The sequence below is a fragment of the Leuresthes tenuis genome, unplaced genomic scaffold, assembly GCF_036924035.1.
Source record: "Leuresthes tenuis unplaced genomic scaffold, fLeuTen1.0.hap1 SCAF_4, whole genome shotgun sequence".
NCBI lineage: Eukaryota > Metazoa > Chordata > Actinopteri > Atheriniformes > Atherinopsidae > Leuresthes > Leuresthes tenuis.
In genome coordinates, this window is record NW_027325358.1 from 27,451,498 (window position 1) to 27,471,404 (window position 19,907).

The following is a 19,907-nucleotide window of genomic DNA, read 5'->3' on the forward strand; positions in this document are numbered from 1 at the left end:
TGTGATGCACGAGATTGGTCCATCGACCTCAAAAATCATCCCTTCTGTGCGACATCTGAAGCACTGAATAATAGCAGGAGACGGGCATTTGCTTAACAGCTTAAATAAAAAAAGAAAGCTTGAAACGGTCATCACATCATAATTCTATTAGATCTTTGTCTGGAAGTTTATAGTTATTACAGTATAAATCCTTATGGGTTTTGGCAAAAAAAGCTGTACTCTCGTGTGTAACTGTTGATGTAGTCTGTGCACACATCATCTACACACTTATTTTTCCCCCCACTGAAAATTTGGCACACACATTCACAATCTCGAGTCTCTTAAAATCTGAGTGGAACAAAAATAAATGTGCATTCGGTGTTCGTCACATCAAAGAAAAAAATGCGTTATGAACCACCCAAGCAAACTTGAATCATGAAAACAATCGCCATCTGAATAAAATTAGCTTCCAAACTCATAAGAACACGGGGAGTCTCTGCTCGAAGATACCGGGCCACTGAGGACATAAAAGAATTGCACCAACAGTGAAAACTGGGCAGATTTCATTTTCACTGAACCAAAATGCTTGTATGTGTATTTTAACAGTTCTCTTTGCTGAATTCAAATAGGCAGCAAAAGCATGGCAATTTCTGGCCTTCAGAGAAGATGCATTTTCCTGATGAAGGCGGAACAGTTATCAAGCTGAGATACACTGCCTAAGACATGGTTGGAGGGGGTCAGAGGTTCTGCATTGCAGCACACTCATTTACAAAGTTACAGTGTTAGGAGCAGTCTGCTTTTGCTGAGAAATTATGAAAAACTGTTTGGCTGTTATATCTTTGGGTTGCTTTGTTTGGCAGCGTTTTAGAAGAATTACTAGCAATAAATTAGGAGAAATTCCAGGTTTTCTTTTAAGACACGGTACAAATAATGCATTATTTTGATGCCTTAAAGTGAATATACAGATATTTTCCTGTGGGTGGACAGAGTCATCTGGTCTTTGTCCATCTTCACCTGATAAAGATGCTAAACTTGCTAAATTAAAAGTAATGTACCAATTAAACACAAAGTAAGTAGTACATTGGGATTATTGCCATGGCATTAATGACATGAAACCTACCATGCGGTCTTCAAAGGTTTTGACCATGATGCCATCAGGTAATGATGTTGCCAGCAGAGCCATTTCCTTCCTCACTGTGCTGAAAAACTTCTTTGCCTCCGCTGGCTGAAACTCCATTTTCTTAAACGAGTGAGTGTCTGTGACAGGACAGGACACAATGACTAAATAAACATAAATGCAGAGAGAAACTTACAAATGCAACTGTTCTTGTGTGGGAGCATTTAAGATTTAAGAATTCGTTAAACTGCAGCATGTGTGTTGTTGTTTTATTTTTTAAATCACGGATAAAATATCTGCATGTTAAGAACCATCCAGTAAAGGCCATCTTCCAGACAAGGTAAGAGCTAAAGAGGAGTGAAAAGTTCTTAACATCTTCGTGTCTCACCTGGTGCCCACTCCAGCACCGAGAACACCTCTCCCTTGGCACTGGTAAAGGTCACTCCAGGTTTTCCTCCACTCTGTTGGCACAGCACTGGCGTGTCACTGAGAAACTCGCTGGGCCATTCTTGACCACCTACTGGAGTCTGCGGATCCTGCTGGGGTTTTTCCTCTCCAGCTCTCTCTGCCTGAAAAGTAACCTGCCGGTTAGGCAGCGTCTTAACAGGATATAAAAATGTACTGATATACTGCTTACTAATCTGGACTTCAGATATTACTACCTCTATGCCAGCGCCTCCACTCCCAACCGCCTCCACCACAGCTTCCATCTTCTCCTCCTCCACGATGGCCACGTTGTCCAGCGTCTTCCTCAGGTTCTCCTGCAGCTTTTTGATGTCATCCAGGAAGCGTTTCTCCTTGGTTGGTTTTTCTGGGGCAGTTGATGTCACTGAACTCGCGAGACTAGCTGCGGAAGCAGGTTCAGCAGAGGTCGGGGAGGTTGGAGAGCCACCTGTCCACAGCTGTTCTACAGTCATATTCTTCAGACTCTCCAGGATCTTCAGGGCCTCTTTCAACTCCCTGAAGCCTCGAGAGGCACCGTCCTTGCTTGGCTTCTCTGCTCCATTGACTGCAGCTCCTGGAGTGGTTCCTAAACAGGCACAGTTTCTATGAATTTACTAAATTACTGCCAACAAAACTACAGACATGACAAAGAGGAGGAAAACTGAGGTCGGATTCCTCTCTGAATGCTTATGGCTGACAAGTCAAACATTTATAGAGTGAGATCTTTAAAAAAAAAAAAAAAAAGTTCTGATATGTTTTTCCATTGGAGGATATGATAAATACTTAAAGTAAAAATAAGCTCCCCACCTCCTCCAGAAGCAGAACTGGTCACTGCCATAGATGCTTCTCCCTCCTCTCCAGGGACTCCTTTAGTCGGGCTGGTGACTCCAGCCCCCTCTTGTGGGGGGATGATGAATGCTGTGGAGCCTGTGGGTGTGGGGGTGGGAGTCGCTGTGTCTGTGGCATCTGCATTGTTAACATGACTATCATCCTCAGTGGTCAGGCCATTGTCCGTCTCCCAGCTGTCGCTCTCGTCTTCCCACTCTTCAGTAGACAGAACACTGCTCGTCTCCTCCACAGAGTCGTAATCCGTCTCCTCAATCTCAGACTCCACATTGTAGAGGTGCTGTGAGTGATTAATAGGTTGTCCGCAAAGGGCTTACTTCCAATGGCAAACAATATATCAAGCTTTATCAAAGATGTACATTTACCTGTGGCAGGACGACAGTCTTAGAGTTGTCTGCCCACACAACCTCCACTTTGCTACTGACATCCACCCTGGATACCTGGCCAACTGATGTCTGAGGGCATGTGAACATGTAGAGATGATCATTACCAACACAGTGCAACAGCAACTCAAAGCAAAAGTGCAAACAAGGGCCAAAAGGTGGTACTACGTGACCCGTGTTAGTGAGTGCGTCTGTCAAGAGGTAAAGGGTCAAACTCAACAGCACATATGATAGTAAATTCCAATGCTTACATCAGAAGCTGCAAGAACTAACTAGTTTTTCTTTCTCCTAATTGAAACAAAACTGCAAAGCTGCATTTTTCAGTGTGATAGCAAGTGGATTTATGAATCGATTAGCCATGTCGTTTCCATCACAATAGACTGAAAGAAAAGCCAAATATATTTCAACAGCTTTCTCTCCAGAGCTTTTTTCTGGTATTTGTTCAGTTAATGTAAATTTGTTCATAGCAATCAGCTGTGAAGTTGTGCCAACAGGGGCTTTGACTTCCAACCAGGTAAAAGGAACAAGTTCAGCATTTCTAAAGTTTCAGTTCTGGTATCAACTTTCAATAAACACACACATCCTGTTCAGTGCTGAGTAGTACATTTTCGGGTCCTGTTTGGATTTGGGAATTTGTAAATCCACAAAGTTTGTAGTTTGTAGAGCTGTCCAACTGTATGATGCATTGAGAGTTTCTTATATTTAGTTTTCTCATGTTATCACCTCATTCTCACAGTCATTCTGTCCATTCTCAGAGTTCCATATTCTGATAACGATGTCCGTAGTACGGAAGTGGAAATCTGGATGATCTGCAATGTCATACACACTGACATCCTCCTCTACACCAATGACCTACATCAAATTAAACAAAAAGACAAATGACTATAATTATCACATACTTTTTAACCTCAATAACTATCACACCGTCCTCATGACTAACCTCAACATCATCACCAGAGGAGTTGAGTTTGATCCATCTTGCAACACATGTTCTGCCCTTGTGATCACCAGACTGGATCACACCGTACACTCCTGGGTCCTGCAAGGCTTGGGCTAAAGAGCATCAAAATACATATGCACACAGTTTAGAGGGCAAGATTAAGTAAATGTTTTACTGCACATAAGAGTAAAAACTGAAAATCTGGTAAGCTGTAACGCCGCAGACTTAAAAATAGATCCCCTGTATTTTCAGTCCATATGATACTGTAGGTACTATCTGACAGATGACACATACCCTGCAGTCCAGAAGGACAGAAATCTGACACGTGCACAAAAATTAAACTTCAAATCTGATCATTAAGATGGTGATTTGAATAAAGAATCCTCACGTCGTTTGTCAACTACGAAGTCCCCAGGGCAAAACTCGTGACTGTCAAGGTGCTGAATGGGGATGAGGTCATTTGATCTGATCCCCTTTTCCACCCATCCGTCTTTCCACATCACATCAGCTGTGGTCTTTGTGGATACAACTTCAACTGCCACCCTGAGAGAGGAAAACAAAAGAACACAATACAATAACTTCAGTTGCTTTTGGACTCTTTGCTCTTTGTCAATATGATAACACGATGGAATGTTTGTGACTAAAAAGGAGTGCTACAGACTTTAATACTGTACATTTCAGTGTACAGATACTTTTGATTTCCCTAAAATCTTTAAAACCAGAAACAGAACAAATAAAGAAAATAAAAGATGTGACCGCTTCAGATTGAACTGAGTCACAACAGTGATCTAATGAGTCTGCGCGACCCAGAGTCAGGTACCAACACTGGTTTGAATAAATCCAGACTATACGAGTACATGAATGTATAAAACATTCAAAAAGTCACTCTCTCTGTTCACCCACCGGTCTCCAGGCTTGAACTCGCGGGAGAACTTGGTCCTCTTCTTCTTGTGCTTCCTCTTCAGGTTGCGGATGGAGAGCGGGATACTTTTCTTGCGATTAGTTCCCAGGCCGCCGCTGTGGGAGGAGGCGGTGGAGCTCGCGGATGATGTCAGAGAGCTACAGCCAAGTTGAAGTCCCATACAGACATGCAGAAAGAATCAAATATATTTTTCGATGCTCTTTGGCCTTTGCGTTTAAAAACATTGAAAAGTGTCTCAAGACCCTTATGGGCATTGTCTAACCCACAGGCAAAAATCCATGTACTGTTCAACTAAACCAAATATATGTTTACATTTGTATGACAGAAATAGTTTAACTTTCTGTTTATGCAAAAATCTTTTAGGGGCACTCATGAACATAACTAGATACTCCAGACATAACTGTTTTAAAGGCAGTTATGTCTGGTCACTTTAAAGGCTGTCCAAATATATTTGACAATCCCCTCACATCTTTTGAAATTATTAAGAATAATCTACTGCGGTAAGGCCACAGGCAGCTATTTAATTCAACTCTCTTTCCCACACAGGGTATACCTGCCTGCCAAATATAAACTATTGGATCATGACGCAGCCATGGTGAGAACGCTCACTTCCGCCACTAGATTTAACAACCTGAATACCTCTTTTCCGAAAAGAACAAATCAGTGAACTAGAAAAATACAACACAAAAAATGTAATAACCTTTGGAAGGCGACATTCTGTGAAAGAGTATCTGTCCCTTGTGCTGCTCCACAACAGAGAGGGAGATCTCATGTTGCTGCATAACTAATAAAAACAGACTTAAATGTGGGGGCTGACAACTTGATTGCAGGCTCTACAGTGAGTGGTAGGAATTTATAAATGCCTCCCACAGACCTGGTGTCATCTGTGTCCTCTGCAGCCTCATCATCCGCATCCTGCTCCCCATGTTCAGCTGTGGTGTCATTGGTGTTCTGAGAGTCCAGCGGATTCTGTGCAGGCACCACAGGGCCATTGTTGTTGGGATGAGACGAGTCTATCTGCTCTGATTTGTGCTCTCCTGGTGAGAAACATCAGAAGAGCCATATGTATTTCAGTGTAACCTACGTATGGATAATCTTCATTTAGCAGCACATTTGACTACACTCTTTTGTACAAAAACATAGTCCTAATTCAGTAGGCAGCATCATTATAGCTCATCAACACTTCAACATAAATTCTACATTAAATGAGAAAATAAAGACTTCCATAAGAGGCAACAAATAATCTCATATTCTCCTTTTGTTGTTATTTTTCTGTGGCTTCACAGTGAGGTAAACGATCACTTTCAATCTTCCTGGATGCAGAAATGTATCTGAAATATTTCTGAAGTGTGCTGCACATTAGTACAATTTCCAGTTATACTGCTCCCTCTGTACCAAGCTCCATTTAAGGAGACGACAGCCTCATGTCTCACTTTAAATAATTCTGCCTGCTTTGCATGCAGATCTTTAGTTCTCAGCTACTGTTGGGAGGATGCAAGTAAAACAATAACACCAACCAAAAACATCTTTAAAAAAAATATCATATTACAAAACCTTTTTTTTTTTTATTAATCTCTAAACAAATGGAAAAATATAACACGGAAATCCATCATTAAAAGACACATCCGTTGGTGTGTGGTTGCTGTACAGCAACTACAGAGAGGTGTTGGGCACCTTGTGAGTCAGCATTTTCTGTCTTCTTCACTGAATCCTTTTTGAACATCCTTTTTAACTGCAGGAGACACACAGACACAAAGACAGTAAGAAAGTTTGAAGACGATCAAAAAATTATTTGTGATCTGCAAGAACTGTCAGACTCTGTAAAACCAATTCCACTGGTCTGCAACAACATTCTCAAAACACACCAGACGTTTGGAACATCCCTGCTCATTAACATTTCGTGGACAACAATCTAGTTGTCTTATCCACACCTTTCTGGCAACGGGGTCTTCCGGCAGAATAGGGGCACCCTCGGGTCCTTCACAGGTAATGCGTGTGGCTTCGCCTTTGGCAGGGAAGACATAGAGGGCCCTCTCCCCCAGCTGCCTCTGGGTGTGGTCATAGTAGCCCAGGCGCCTCACCCTAAAGCCAACCGAAAGAATGCCATCACTTCAAACACCACACAAGTGTACTCCAGTCTAAAGTGGTTCTGTATCTATTAGAGGTGGAGACCGTTTCAAGTAGCTACATGTGGATGATTAACTGTCCTGACCTGCAGAGGTTTTCCTGTGTGATGGTGGATGGAGGTGGGTAGACGCTGTCAGAGCCTTTTGGGGAGTAGCTCTTTGTGATCCACGTAACCTTCAACTCGACCACCTTCACCTGAGGGAGAAGCCTTGGGGTGAGCATTTCAACAACTGAACATACAATACGGTAAGTAAACAGATCGTTGAAATATACATTTGTGATGTGGTTTGTTATGAATAAAAAAAAATTTAAAAGAAAGAAAAATTCAAGAGAAACTTTTTAAAATCCCAAATTGCACAAGATATTAAATTTAGATAATAAGCAAATGCTGTAAATGGGTTGCTTTTCACACACAGATGCTATTAAAGACAGCACCATCATCACTGCCTCACCTCTTCTACCACCACCCTGAATTTGCACTTCCTGCTCAGGACAGGTTTGACCCCTGACAGCCACTGTACATTAGAGAAGACTTTGGCTGGACCAATCAAGACCTGGCCTGGGTAAAAACCGTAAGCCTCATCAAAGAACAAACCCTGTGAGACAGCACAGTGACAAGTTCATCAACAAGAGAGATTACCATGACATGGACAAAGAAAGAATGTGCTTTCTTACAGTTAATTTGATTATGCTTACGATGGTGCATTATCGTATCTACAACCTTGAAAAACTTGAAGAGAAATGTGTGGTAAATCTTAGAAATACACTCAACTTCATCACATCGACTATAAAAGTTAATCTGTAGATCTACACATAGTACATTTCACATTTCAGCTATTCTTAAAGTTACCCAGTGACATAATTATAATAAAACTGTACACTACCACCAACTGAGAAAACAAAAAAGTTGACATATAAAGTGCAAATAATTTCACACAATTTCACTTATTTGTTCAGAAAGAGGAAACACAATGCTCTGCTTTTGAGCAAACACGAGTTATATAATACTTCTTCATATTTATCCTAACAGGGATTTAAGTCGATGTGTGCAAGTGGACACAGAGAGACATTTTATCTCACTTTTGTGGTAGCTCATACTTCTCAAATTCCTATTACAATTATGGAATTGGTAATAAATTAAAATTTTCCAATGTTTTGTCAATTTTATACAGGCTGCATGAGACAAAAACAACTCCACCACTGCTCACCCACATTAACAATATCCACTGTCACAGACAATTCAGATGCAGTCAGATTCTCTCTTCACTGCTTTTGGTCTGTTCTCAAGTCGTGAATTATACGTCACATCTTTCTTTGCCTTCATGATATTTTTAATTAAAGGCAATATACATATACACACACATATGAGAGCTTGCGGCTACATACCGAATCACTGACATGTGGACAGACATCGTAAAGCTTGGCACCATCTTCCACACTCATGGAGCACCTGGAGGGAGGCAGAGAGAGGAAGGACTGGCTGACATTCACTGGATTTGGCACTCATAAATTCAACCTAGCACGCACATGCTTGCATATTCTGACAGATTACCAGATGGTTGTGGAACACACTGTATAATCTCTCACACACGCAGTCTACCTGGCTCCATTAGAAAGCTGAAGGATGATGTGATTGGTCAGATCGTACACTTTGCCCAACCAGAAGTCATAGGCAATGTAGTCCCCGTACATGAAAGACTGAAAGGAACATGAGCTCTGTCAGTTTTTGACCCTATCAAAGCATTGCCTCAGAGACATCAATCATGAAATGGTTTCTTAAAACCTTGAGGGTTAGATTTGCATGACTCTGAAAGACAAGCACCGCCAGGGCCACAGGTTATGAAAACCGGCCGCTTAAGTGACAGTTTGTCAAGTTATAGCCAACTTTTAAACATTAGATTATCCTACAGACAATATTATAAAACATAATCCTTGATAAGAAAGTGAAACTTGATGTCTTTAATTTCCATTTATGGGTCTAATTTTTTTTAATTTTTAATTCACTTCAGTAAATGTACAAAATGAGATGACAGTGGCAAAAAAAAGCATATAAATATTAAGGCTCTGCAGCGGTTTCTCTTACCCAGATGTGCTGCAGGTCTTTGCTGTTGACTGGATACAGTACACAGTTCGTTCCCACTAATTTCACAGCACACTCAATGTCAATGTTCGTCACAATACCACACTGGTTGTCCTGAAAAACACACATAATTTACTTGAGATTATTTTGTGAACATCAGAAAGTCGCCATGAAACAGCCAGCAGTGCTAATTACTTACACATATTCATATGTTTCCTGTAAAAAAGAACAGGAGTCACATCCCCTCCCAGAAAAGCTTCTCTGCTCTGACTGGTCAGTTTCAGAGGCCGGATCAGACGCTGCCCAACAACCCTTTGTTTGCTTGACATTTCAACGAAGCATTAGACTGAATGCAAAAATAAAACCCTGAAGAGTAGGATGGGTCATCTACATTCTTTCTTGATCATAGGTGGGCCAGAAGTACAAAATAGATAATGTAAAAGCAGTTAAATTAAAAATTCAATTAAATTACTTAATGAGGATGTTAAGTGTAACTAATAAGCTGTCAAAAACCAGCATAAAAGGTGTGATATGAGTTTAATGGACCACACAAAATCTCTCCAAAGATTATTGTTGCTTTTGTACTCTGATTGTGAGGCCTTCACTACAAGTGTCAAGCTGTTATGAAATCCCAGTCATATCTATGTGGCAAATGGAATAGAGCTGTGAACAATGGCTTAAAGGACAAAAAAAAGGAACAACCAACAACCGGAACATAACAGAGGAGGTGCGCAGTGAGAAGGTGAAAGAGTTGGAGAGAGGTGACGACTTCACTTACGCTGGAATTGTTCCGTCGCACTATGTCTCTAATGACAATAGATCGATCTTCAAGTTTCAGCTGTAAAAGAGAAGACAAGAACAGCCACAAAAACAGTGGTTAGGATTGATGGACTGCTACAGAAAACGCGTATCTGACATTTATTAGTCGTTACTGCCCATAGAAATCTCTGATGACTTCTTGAGAAGAATCTGACCAGCATCAAATAAATCCTTTGACACTTAGATGATGACAACAATACTAATGTGATGCGTCACACCTGCGCGGACATCACATACACTACAGAGATTTGGCGCCCTGAGAGCAGATTTTTTGTTTTCCCCCCAAACAGAGCTGATCAGCAGGAGCTTCATGTGCGTCTGTGCCATACTGAGAGTCGGCAAACATATTTTCAACTTTAATTATTAATCAACTCACTGAAACCGAAATCTGGCTGTGGATAAATAATGTAATTAACAGCCACAGAAGAGACAGCTCGATGGACAGATGGAGCCAGAATGTGCAGTGTAAGAGGACAGAAAACAGGAGCTTCAGGACTGAACCTGGCAGGAGGTCAGCATAAAGGAAATCTTTTTTCCTGTGAACCCAATGTTGCGGTGTCTCTCTGGGGCTGGTTTTGCACCAGGTATGTGGTGTATGCAATGCTGTACTGCTGTGTCACAGCTACAGTTGTATATCTACACTATCCTCCTCCCTGTTGCTTGACAAATTCGTTAAATTCCCACAAAGATGCTGACATCACATTAGGCTTGAAAGAGGGAAGAATGCAAACGTCCCACCTGGTCTGACAATGTTATACAAAGATACATAAGCACAGTGCAAGCATAATGCCTTTGCCTTACACATAATAATTACAGTTATTCATTTCAAATCAAGTTAGAAATAATAGGTTTGGAACGTTTTGTTTGAGCAAACAATGAAATAATCTGAAAAATATAGGTGATTAAGGTAAAAAAAAGAACAATCATAAGTTAAAGTGGTCTTTTAGTAGCTATTACATATAGCAAGTCAGTGTTTCCCACATCAGGTGTCTTAATATATCTGCAATGTTAACAATAAAACATTTGTAACTCACAGAATGATGCAAGTTTCATGGTGTACTGCTATGCCAGTAATTAAAAAGTGACTTGTATAAACCACAATTTCCACCATAAGTCAACAGACAAACCTTCACAAGCAGCAACTGACCTACAGATTATGGGCACAAAATCCCTATATGCCATGATTAAGCTGCTAGTGATAACATTACAGAACTGAACTGAGACAAAATGACACCTCAGTTCATTCAAGAGTTCAAACTGAATGAAGCCGCTACAAAGCTTTGCACCAGATCGGATCAGTGCACCAAAGTTTGAAAATTAACGTGAATTTTACAATAAAAGTGCAGCAATAAGCATTAGCTATTAGAGCTTTACATAGTTGTCGACTTCAGAGACAACTTGCAGTCAGATTAGTCAAAGGACCAAAAATAATGCAGAGACACATCCTTGTATCATTACATATCAAATCAACCGCTTTATTGTAGAAGACAGGACTACAAACACCTTCAAACACACAAACATTCCCGAGTTCCTGGCAGTACTCCCTTCTGCCTCACAATGTAACCCTGTTCCACCTAATTCTGGGAGAGAGAAAGAGAATGTGAGCGAATGTGAGCGAGTGTGTATTTGCGCGTGTACAGAGGATACAATCGATGGGTCGCCATGTTCCCCTGTAATCTATAACAGCTGCCAGCTCCTCGTGTCTCTTCTACTTGATGTTTGAGTTTGCACACAAACACAAATGCACACAACAGGACTCATCTACCTTCTCATCTAAACCTTTTAGCTGAGAGAAGCTCAAGCCTTTTTAGGACAGACACACATACGCAGCAGTTCTTCATTAATACTCTGTCAGTGCATCATGCTGCAGTGTGCAACTGTAGAAACACATTTCCTCACCTTTTCACAAAGACCACGTTGAAACCAGCTTCATGTAGTCCCACTTAGTCCCTGATCCTTGAAACTCACAACATGATTTTATTACCCTGTTATCTTGACCTTTTTCTGATTGTTTTTTTATGTGGATGCGAATAAACTGGTCAGAAAGCTGTTAAATGCTCATTAGCAATAGAATATCCGGTTAATAACTACTAACCAGCAAAATACCTCCCAACTGCTACTTGCCTTGCTACAGAGTAGTATGCCTCTGCAGTGGGAGTGATAACTCCCCAGGAAAAGGCAAAACATTAGAGGAGAGAGAATATAGCCATCTGACTGATCACACAGTTAAAATCGTTCACCTGCAAAGGTCCTGCTGGGGACTACCGGACTATTCGCTGCCTGGTGGAGTGAGTACGCTTACACTGACCCTTACTATTGTTCTGCTTGTATTTGGAATATAACATTTATGTGGACCATGACACACCAGGCTACGCGCAGTCTCACATTTGTCTTTTGTGCTCGTATTTAAGGTGTACCTGTGCATGTGATCAATGTTTTTCTCTCTCACTGTCTAGAAATCAGTGAAGATTGTTTTATATATGAAAGTGAAACAAATGGAATTTGCATGTTGTGTGTTGGTGCCCATGTGTTAAAGTATTGTGTAGATCCAGGCATGTCACCAATTCACCTGCAGTATTCAGACAGAAGCAGCACTGGTAACAGACATTGGCCGCGTTTCTTAGCGAATCTGGGAAACGCGGCCATTGGCTCTCATTACGATGGCCGGCGCGTAGTTTATTGTCACATTTTTTAAACGATTACAAATGCAGCTTGAGCTGAGGTAATAAACACTGGAGTGCAAAGCAATTTGACAGAAAACTACAACTGAAAAATGTTGTCTGATAAAGAGGAGAGAGTCTGACTACCCGTTGACATTGGATGTCAAGCTAAACGAAAGTGAGGGACAGTTGATTAAAGCCTTCTCTTCAGATTAAAGCCTTAAAGGCTTCTCTTTCTTAACACTCGATATACACAGGCACCAAGAAAATTGCAACTTTATACACTATATAACACTCATTTGACCACACTTAAGAATCTAAAATTCATGACAACACGTACAGCACAATGACAAATAAACAACACTCCAAGCCGATGGTGTAATGGCTCATACAAAAGAGGTATGATGGTAAAAGAGGAGCAGCACGGTCGTGGCTTTGAAGACCCAAAGAAAAAAATCTGTGTGTGGCCTCAGGCTGCAAGATGAAGGCAACTTTGGCTGCCTCTCTATCGAGGCTGATAAAGTAGGGGATGAGCTTGATTACAAAAATCAATAGAGGATAGGATCCGTTTTGACTTCCCGGGCTAATTAACACAAGTAGTTATTCAGGTACAGCACAAAGAGGAAGAGGGGATGGAGGTAAGCAAAACAAACACAGGAAAAAAAGTTCAGGAGAAAAAAAAAAAAAAAGAGGATAAAAGTTTAGCATTGTACAGCAATGTATCGTGTTCCTTGGTGCTGCAATCGATGGAACTTTCAAGAAGAAGGACTTAAAGAGAGAAAGGAAATTAAGCATTTCGGACAGAGGGTGAGAAGAGGTGCAGCAGCACCGTAACACCACGATAAAAATATTACTTTTTATACGGGAAATGTATTTTTTCAGGCTGAAGAGCCGTTGTATTGAAATCAAAAGATCGCTGATTCAGTCCTGAACTTCCCAGCCTATTTGGTGAGTATTGTTGGGCAAAAAATACTGTATTCCCACTTTGCCCCCTGATGTGTGCCTCACTTGTAAGCAGCTTTGAATAAGAGCATCTGCTAAATGAATGTAATGTAAAAACGTACAGGAATTTGTTAGAGGACATGATTAAGTCTGGAATTTATAAATCACTCTCAAGTGATTGGGACAATTTCGCTGGAGAGTGAACCTGCATCGAAAAAAGAAAAACCTCAAAGTGACCTTTAACTATAAATCAACATGAGCAGACCAAACCTCAGAAAATAATCTTCTCTTTGCCACATTATTGAGAATGCTTCCTCCACTAACACAACTTTCTCTGTGGGGCTGAGACAAGCAGTCCACAGTAACCTGTTGAGAGGAGTCTCACAGCCGTAATGCAGCCATTTCTTAATGTCCTGTCAAACCAGGAAGGGAGACGGCTGCAGACATGCTCCCTCTGTGGGTAAATGGGTAGACCGGGTGGAAGAGAGCTGTCCCTAAAGAGGCAGAAGCCTGCAGAAAAGGCTGGGGGAACTCCTGTCTGAACACAGAGGCTGCTTATTTCTCATGCTGCGACACAAAAAGCTCCACTGTCGCTCATATCAGATGAATCAACTGACTCATGTCACTCTGGTGCATCGTACTTCATCCAGTTCTTTGCCCAAGTGTCACACGGCACAAGGTTAATATGCCTTCAAATTGTATGGCCTGCAATCAGACTACAAATAAAAGCGCCCTAATTTTTGGCATGGGTAAATGTAATAAAGCTGTGCATTACTGCATTATGTTTGGATGATAGAGGGGGCTTAACATCCAGCGTGGTCTGGGTGTATCTGAGGGATGTTGCAGTTGTTGCGGGCAGGTCCGCCTGCAGTTATAAAACAAATAAACGATTATTAGACTAAAATATTGAAATATGTTTAATATGATATGAATAGCCTATAATATTGAATATTACCATTTTTAGATGATACGCCATGTTTGTAGTTGAGCTGTGATATGCAAACTGTTGTTTGCAAATTTTGCATTCAACTTTTTTCCTGCCATCTATTTTGGTAAAATTCTGCCACACTGCTGATGTCTTTGACATGGATGATAGAGGACTCACTGTAAATGAAATGCTCAAAATAAAAATAAATATTCAACAAACCACCGGGCGTTGAATAACGTGGGACGTTGTTCAATCGAGCTGTCTCTAGTGGGTTTGGCTAATCCAAAAATAGTGAAAACAAGGGGGGTGTTCTCTGAAGACAGGCTGTTACCTGTGAAACAGGGGTACTCTGAAAATACCCCCATTAGCACTTGGAACTTTCTTCCTGATGAAATTAACACGGAAAAAATATATATATATAAATAAATAATTCCTCTGGTATGTTTAAATTACATAAAAGTCCCTAAAGATATTGTCACATTTGGCCTCATTTCAACCAGTGCCCGATTCGGTCTTCATCTCAGTTCATGGCAAATGGAGACTGAGTAGATTGACCACAGCGTGCTGCAGTTTGCAGTGAAAACAGTGTATCAACTTTTCCAGTTTTTCAATTATCCAGGTACCAGTCTTCCTCACACTCAGTTAAATAAAGGCTGACTCTGACGTGCAGGTCTGCAAAAGCTGGTCAGAGATCAGACCAAAACAAGAAATTCATCAGTTGTGCAGCAGATATTTGTGCAGACGTAGCATGACTTTTCTATCAGGTCCAACAAGCCATCAGGAGAATAAGAAAGATGTCAAATTCCTTCTCTCCATCTATTCAAGTTTAACTGATGTAGACATATTGGATGGATGGCAGAGATGTTAACCACTTGTTAGCTTTGATGTGATGCATCTCGTGTTGCTTCCTTTTACCAGTGACTGGCAACACCGACTGTTTCTCTGACCTCTACGTTGTTGTAGGAGAATAATGAGTGAGGATCAATAAACACTAAGACATAGACTCTCAAAGTTCGACCCGCGGGCCAATGGGTTAAACATTTCTGGCGGCCTGCAATGAATTATAGTTATAATACAACTGTACATTGCTTGAATAACTCCCAACGACATCTCCTGCTTGACCGTGACCGCAGCATTGAAGATGGAGTCGGAGTAGGAGAAAAGGCGGTTTCAAGATAAGTGGACGAACGTGTACTGTGTCGTACCTCGTGGGTCGGATAAAGTCATGTGCCTGATCTTCAAGCAGGTTAACGTAATGCTAAAAGAGTTCGATATAAATCGCCATTATGTTATGAATCATAAAATCTACGAAAAATTCCCGATCTCAAAGAGCAACTGGGACAACGTTTGGAGGGCCTGGGAAAGGGGGCCTTTTCAATCGCACTGGATGAAAGCACGGAAATTTCCGATACAGTGCAACTGCTGATTTTCATCTGAACAGTCACGGAGGACTTTAAAATAGGCGAGGAGCTGCTAAGCATGGAGAGTATCAAAGACCGAACAAGAGGAGTCGACATTTGTGATGCTGTGCCGCAGACTTGATGCATATAATGTGATCCTGGCTCAAGCTCCATGGTCAGTGTCATAACAAGTCGAGCACCAACAATGGTCGGGAGAAAAACTGGTGCCGTGTCTCTGCTCCCTGAGAAAGTCGAAGAAACTCGTTGTTGACCTTAATACTTGTCTCAGCGATCTCAATGTGAAGCTGCAGGGCCATGGGAAGCTCATTTCCACACTATTTGACCATGTCAAAGCTTTCCAACGAAAATTTCAACTGCTGCCGGGACAGCTCAAACAGGGAGATCTAACCCATTTTCCAGCCTGCAAGTGCTGGCAGATGACACATACAGATGGGCGCCACATTTCATGTCACCTGCGTTCAGACAAGAACCATAACTTAACCTAACCATAAAACAACCGAGAGGATTTCAACCACCGCTTCTCAGACTTCAGGGACCACGACAGGTCATTCAACCTCTTCCAAAATCCTTGCTCATATGTCCCTGAGGAAGAGCCTGGAGAACTGCAGTTTGAGCTCATTGACCTGCAGGAGAGCTCCGAGGCCAGAGCAGCATATTGTGACAAGAACCTCATCGAGTTCTACAAAGGACTTTCCCTGTCCACATACCCTGCACTTCGCCAGCATGCTATCATTTATATAATTTATTTATTCGGAAACAAACATTTGTGAGAAGACCTTCTCCACCATGGCCATCAACAAATCCAAGCCGAGATCAAGGCTGACAGATGGCCATCTACATGACGTCCTCTGTATCGCAACGACGGTGATGGAGCCAGACATCAGAGGAATCGTGGCTAACCGAAAGCAGCACCACAAATCCCATGCCAATAAAAAAAAAAAAAAAGGTATGTTGAACTAGTAACAAATATTCAGTGTGATTTAATGACAAGTTTATTGATGATAGGCAATAATAGATATTAATAAAGATTTTCTATTTTAAAACTATCTCTCTCTCCCACTCCTGCTCTGTGCGTCTCCGTCTGTGTCACTGTCTGTCTGTACGTGTCTGTATATGTCTGTCTGTCTGTGTCTGTCTGTACGCGTCTGTGTCTCTGCAGGTTTTCCTGGTGCTCTGGTAGCTGGAATTGCTCCTGAATAAGGTCCCTGCTGATGATAAGACAGGAAGGAAGGCACACTGAGATCGACTGTTTGTCGTAAATAGGTTTTTACATACTGTATATTCTGAAATGTACTACACACAGGACTGTTATATCCTAAATTTGACTGGATTGTGTGTGCATTACAGTGTTTCAAGTTTCGCCAGGTTTAGGTTCTTGGTTTAGGTTTGATTTATGAATTAAAATGTGTTTATTGCACATTATTGGATGCATACCAATATATATATATATATATATATATATATATATTGCTATTGAAAGGGTGACAAAGATAAAGAAAGTGGAGGAATACCCGCTTCTAAATAATATTTGTGAGAAGTTTCAGGGTATATATATAATAATGGAGGATTATACTTATTACTTAATGCTAGAACAAGCAACAGTAGTGAGGAAGTGCAAACATGAAGACACAGTGAGTTTGGAATAAAGGCCAGAACAAACAGTGATGTGGCTTTTACAATATGGAATATGCTGACGAAGAACAAAGATCTTTGGAGTGATGATGAATTTGTGGTTTTATCTTCGACAAATATAGATACAATTTGTTAGACAGTGAGTGGATGTCATTAAAAATGGCTGCCATCTTCAACTTAACCACTCGATGTCAGTGAGTGTTACACACCATAACTTTCACATAGCATTAGATATATAAAATTCCAGTTAGGAGTGTCAGCTGGCTGATTTTAAACATATATATATATACATATATATACACATATATATATACATACATATATATATATATATACACATACATATATATATATATATATATATATGTATATAATTATTTAACAGTTAAAATCAGTAATTTAACAATACCAGTAGATAACTGTAATTTAACCGCATAAAACAGTATTCGTAATGAATTGCTGTAAATTTACGGTGGATTACTACAGTATCTCACTGTATTTTAAAATACTGTTGAATATTCATGCTTACATGGAAATTAACAGTTAATACTCAGTTAACAATAAGAAGCTGTAAATTTAACAGCATAAAACAGCATTTTCTGTCAAGCAGTGGAGACATCCCTTCTCAAGTCCAGTCATTTTCTATTAGTATCTGATGATTGTGGGCACATGTTTCTATTTTGATGATAGCACTTCTTTACTGATCAAACTCCTCGAACTCCTCATTTTTGAGTGACAATATATTAACTGGCTATTCCAGAACTTGACTTTGGAGAGCACAGCCCCGTCATATCATTCGAGAAATCCATGTGGAGTTCAACAGAGGAGGTAAAGTAAAGTTATGCTTATCTCCCGAAATTGGTAGAGTCCAGTGTTGTTTTGTCAGCATGATTACTGAACTGTTGACATTTCTGATGTTTTATTAGGTCTGTTTCATTAGTTCAGGTTTCCTGGCTAAGTGAAAGCAAGCTATGTAGCAAGACTGAGCTCAATTAGCTGTTGCTGACCTTCATCCATTTTTTTTTATTGAAAAATGTATGTGCTAACCTTAGGTTATTAAAGTTAATCAGCAATTTTGTGAAGATATAACTAACTTGTGTTAACTTGTGCTTTTATAGAGCTGACTGTGCAACCACAAACAGGAAGGAACAAAGAATATATATATTTTTTTTATATATATATATATATATATTTTTTTTTAGACAGTTCCTCGGTATAAATCCGGAAACAGGTAGCAAGGCCACCCATGTAGAGGTTATCGCCAAGAGGACCGACAAGGTGGTTCAGAAAAGGGCTGAAAGTGTCAACCCCCATGTTGCCACACTGTTGAAAAACTTGCTGGACTTCAAGTGGGACTTCATCTAGGTAGGTTACAGATTTCTTGTCACTCTTTATTATTTGCTTGCTTCAGCTCCATGAAAATAGCATACTAAACACTCTTCTTTGCTTGTAAAATTGATAAATTTGCCAAAGCAACATCCTAGAATACCGCAGTCTCAACAGGATCACTGTGCTTGGTTGAGAAGAGCAGCAGGAACAGGTGCTAATAATTTTGTCCGGTTTTATCATTGATCAGAGGAACGGTCTGATTTCAAATGACTGCATTGTTTTGCCTTCTCTTTGAACTTCTTAAAATAGATGAAGTACTGTATCAGCTTGTTCAACTACTGCCTCAAGTACTGATGACTACATCAAGTACTTCATTAGTCTTTCAGATTTTTATATTTTACCAGAGACGTTGTGTTGCTAATTTTATTTTTTTTTTAATTATTTTTACAGCCAAACGCTGCTGTCAAGTATTCACACTCTTTCTCCCTGTCCACTGTCATTGTTCACATGCAAAAGACTTGTTTACAAGTTAGACTGTTCAGTTACACTGTTCTAGATGGTATTTAAATTCAGCGTCTGAGGTTATGCTCATAAGTTCAGTAAAGTCTGTCACTAATGATTGTACTGGAGACAGTTTCTTCCAAATATGGTAATGCAATACCTTGTCATTTTTGTAATGTAAATATTCTGAAGTTTACTAATCTTACAAAGTCTGCTGTGCAAATGACCACTTTGTAATAAACTACCACAATGTTATGGAATGTATATCAGCTTGTGTTCTATACCAGGGTTCTCAAACTTATTACTTAAAGGTCTGCATATGATTTTTATTCTGAGGTCAGAGGTTAGGAATGATTGGCAATAACAACAAAATTTAATGAATTCAGTTATGATTATATCTCTTCAGTAAGCGCAGGCATAGCAACCCTATATTGAAGATGGAAACTGAGGCAGATGCAGCTCAGACAGTTTGGTAGAAGTTATTAAGTGAAATAAGTTATTATGTGAACTCAAATATCAGCTGACTAAGTTTAAAGTGAGAGCTCTGTATTGTCGGTTCTGGGAAACGGTGTTAGAGTAAGTGCTCTGCTGAGTGAGTTCTGGTTCTTGAAAACAGCGTCAGAGTAAGCGCTGTATTGTCCACTCTTTGCTACTCTCCTCCTCCTGTCCTCCGCTAGCTTAACCTGCTACTTTTCTTCTGTTGAGCAGTGATGAATGCATGTTGTTGCTGAATGTGTTACTGATCCGCTCTAAGCACTAGAAGTCAAGACGTTATTAAAATACAAGCAACGTCAAGCTGTATGTTTATTGTAGGACTTCTGGATGTTGACTGTCTGT

General features: G+C 40.4%; 1 protein-coding gene across 3 annotated transcripts in view; it reads right to left on the reverse strand.

Moving 5' to 3' along the window:
* The window catches only part of ube2o (ubiquitin-conjugating enzyme E2O), a 37,642-nt gene that overhangs the window by 5,183 nt on the left and 12,552 nt on the right, over positions 1-19,907 (reverse strand). For 2 of the 3 annotated variants that reach the window (XM_072383505.1, XM_072383507.1), the window contains exons 2-19: positions 9,617-9,676; positions 8,842-8,952; positions 8,359-8,456; positions 8,145-8,208; positions 7,211-7,354; positions 6,844-6,953; positions 6,563-6,713; positions 6,306-6,363; positions 5,506-5,668; positions 4,613-4,768; positions 4,098-4,252; positions 3,710-3,822; positions 3,493-3,621; positions 2,752-2,841; positions 2,348-2,666; positions 1,759-2,126; positions 1,485-1,677; positions 1,100-1,236 (exon numbers count right to left, since the gene is read on the reverse strand). In XM_072383505.1, coding sequence (XP_072239606.1) covers positions 1,100-1,236; positions 1,485-1,677; positions 1,759-2,126; positions 2,348-2,666; positions 2,752-2,841; positions 3,493-3,621; positions 3,710-3,822; positions 4,098-4,252; positions 4,613-4,768; positions 5,506-5,668; positions 6,306-6,363; positions 6,563-6,713; positions 6,844-6,953; positions 7,211-7,354; positions 8,145-8,208; positions 8,359-8,456; positions 8,842-8,952; positions 9,617-9,676 — 2,619 coding nt within the window. The remainder of the gene's footprint in view (positions 1-1,099; positions 1,237-1,484; positions 1,678-1,758; positions 2,127-2,347; positions 2,667-2,751; positions 2,842-3,492; positions 3,622-3,709; positions 3,823-4,097; positions 4,253-4,612; positions 4,769-5,505; positions 5,669-6,305; positions 6,364-6,562; positions 6,714-6,843; positions 6,954-7,210; positions 7,355-8,144; positions 8,209-8,358; positions 8,457-8,841; positions 8,953-9,616; positions 9,677-19,907) is intronic. The other variant, XM_072383506.1, reaches the window with a different exon arrangement.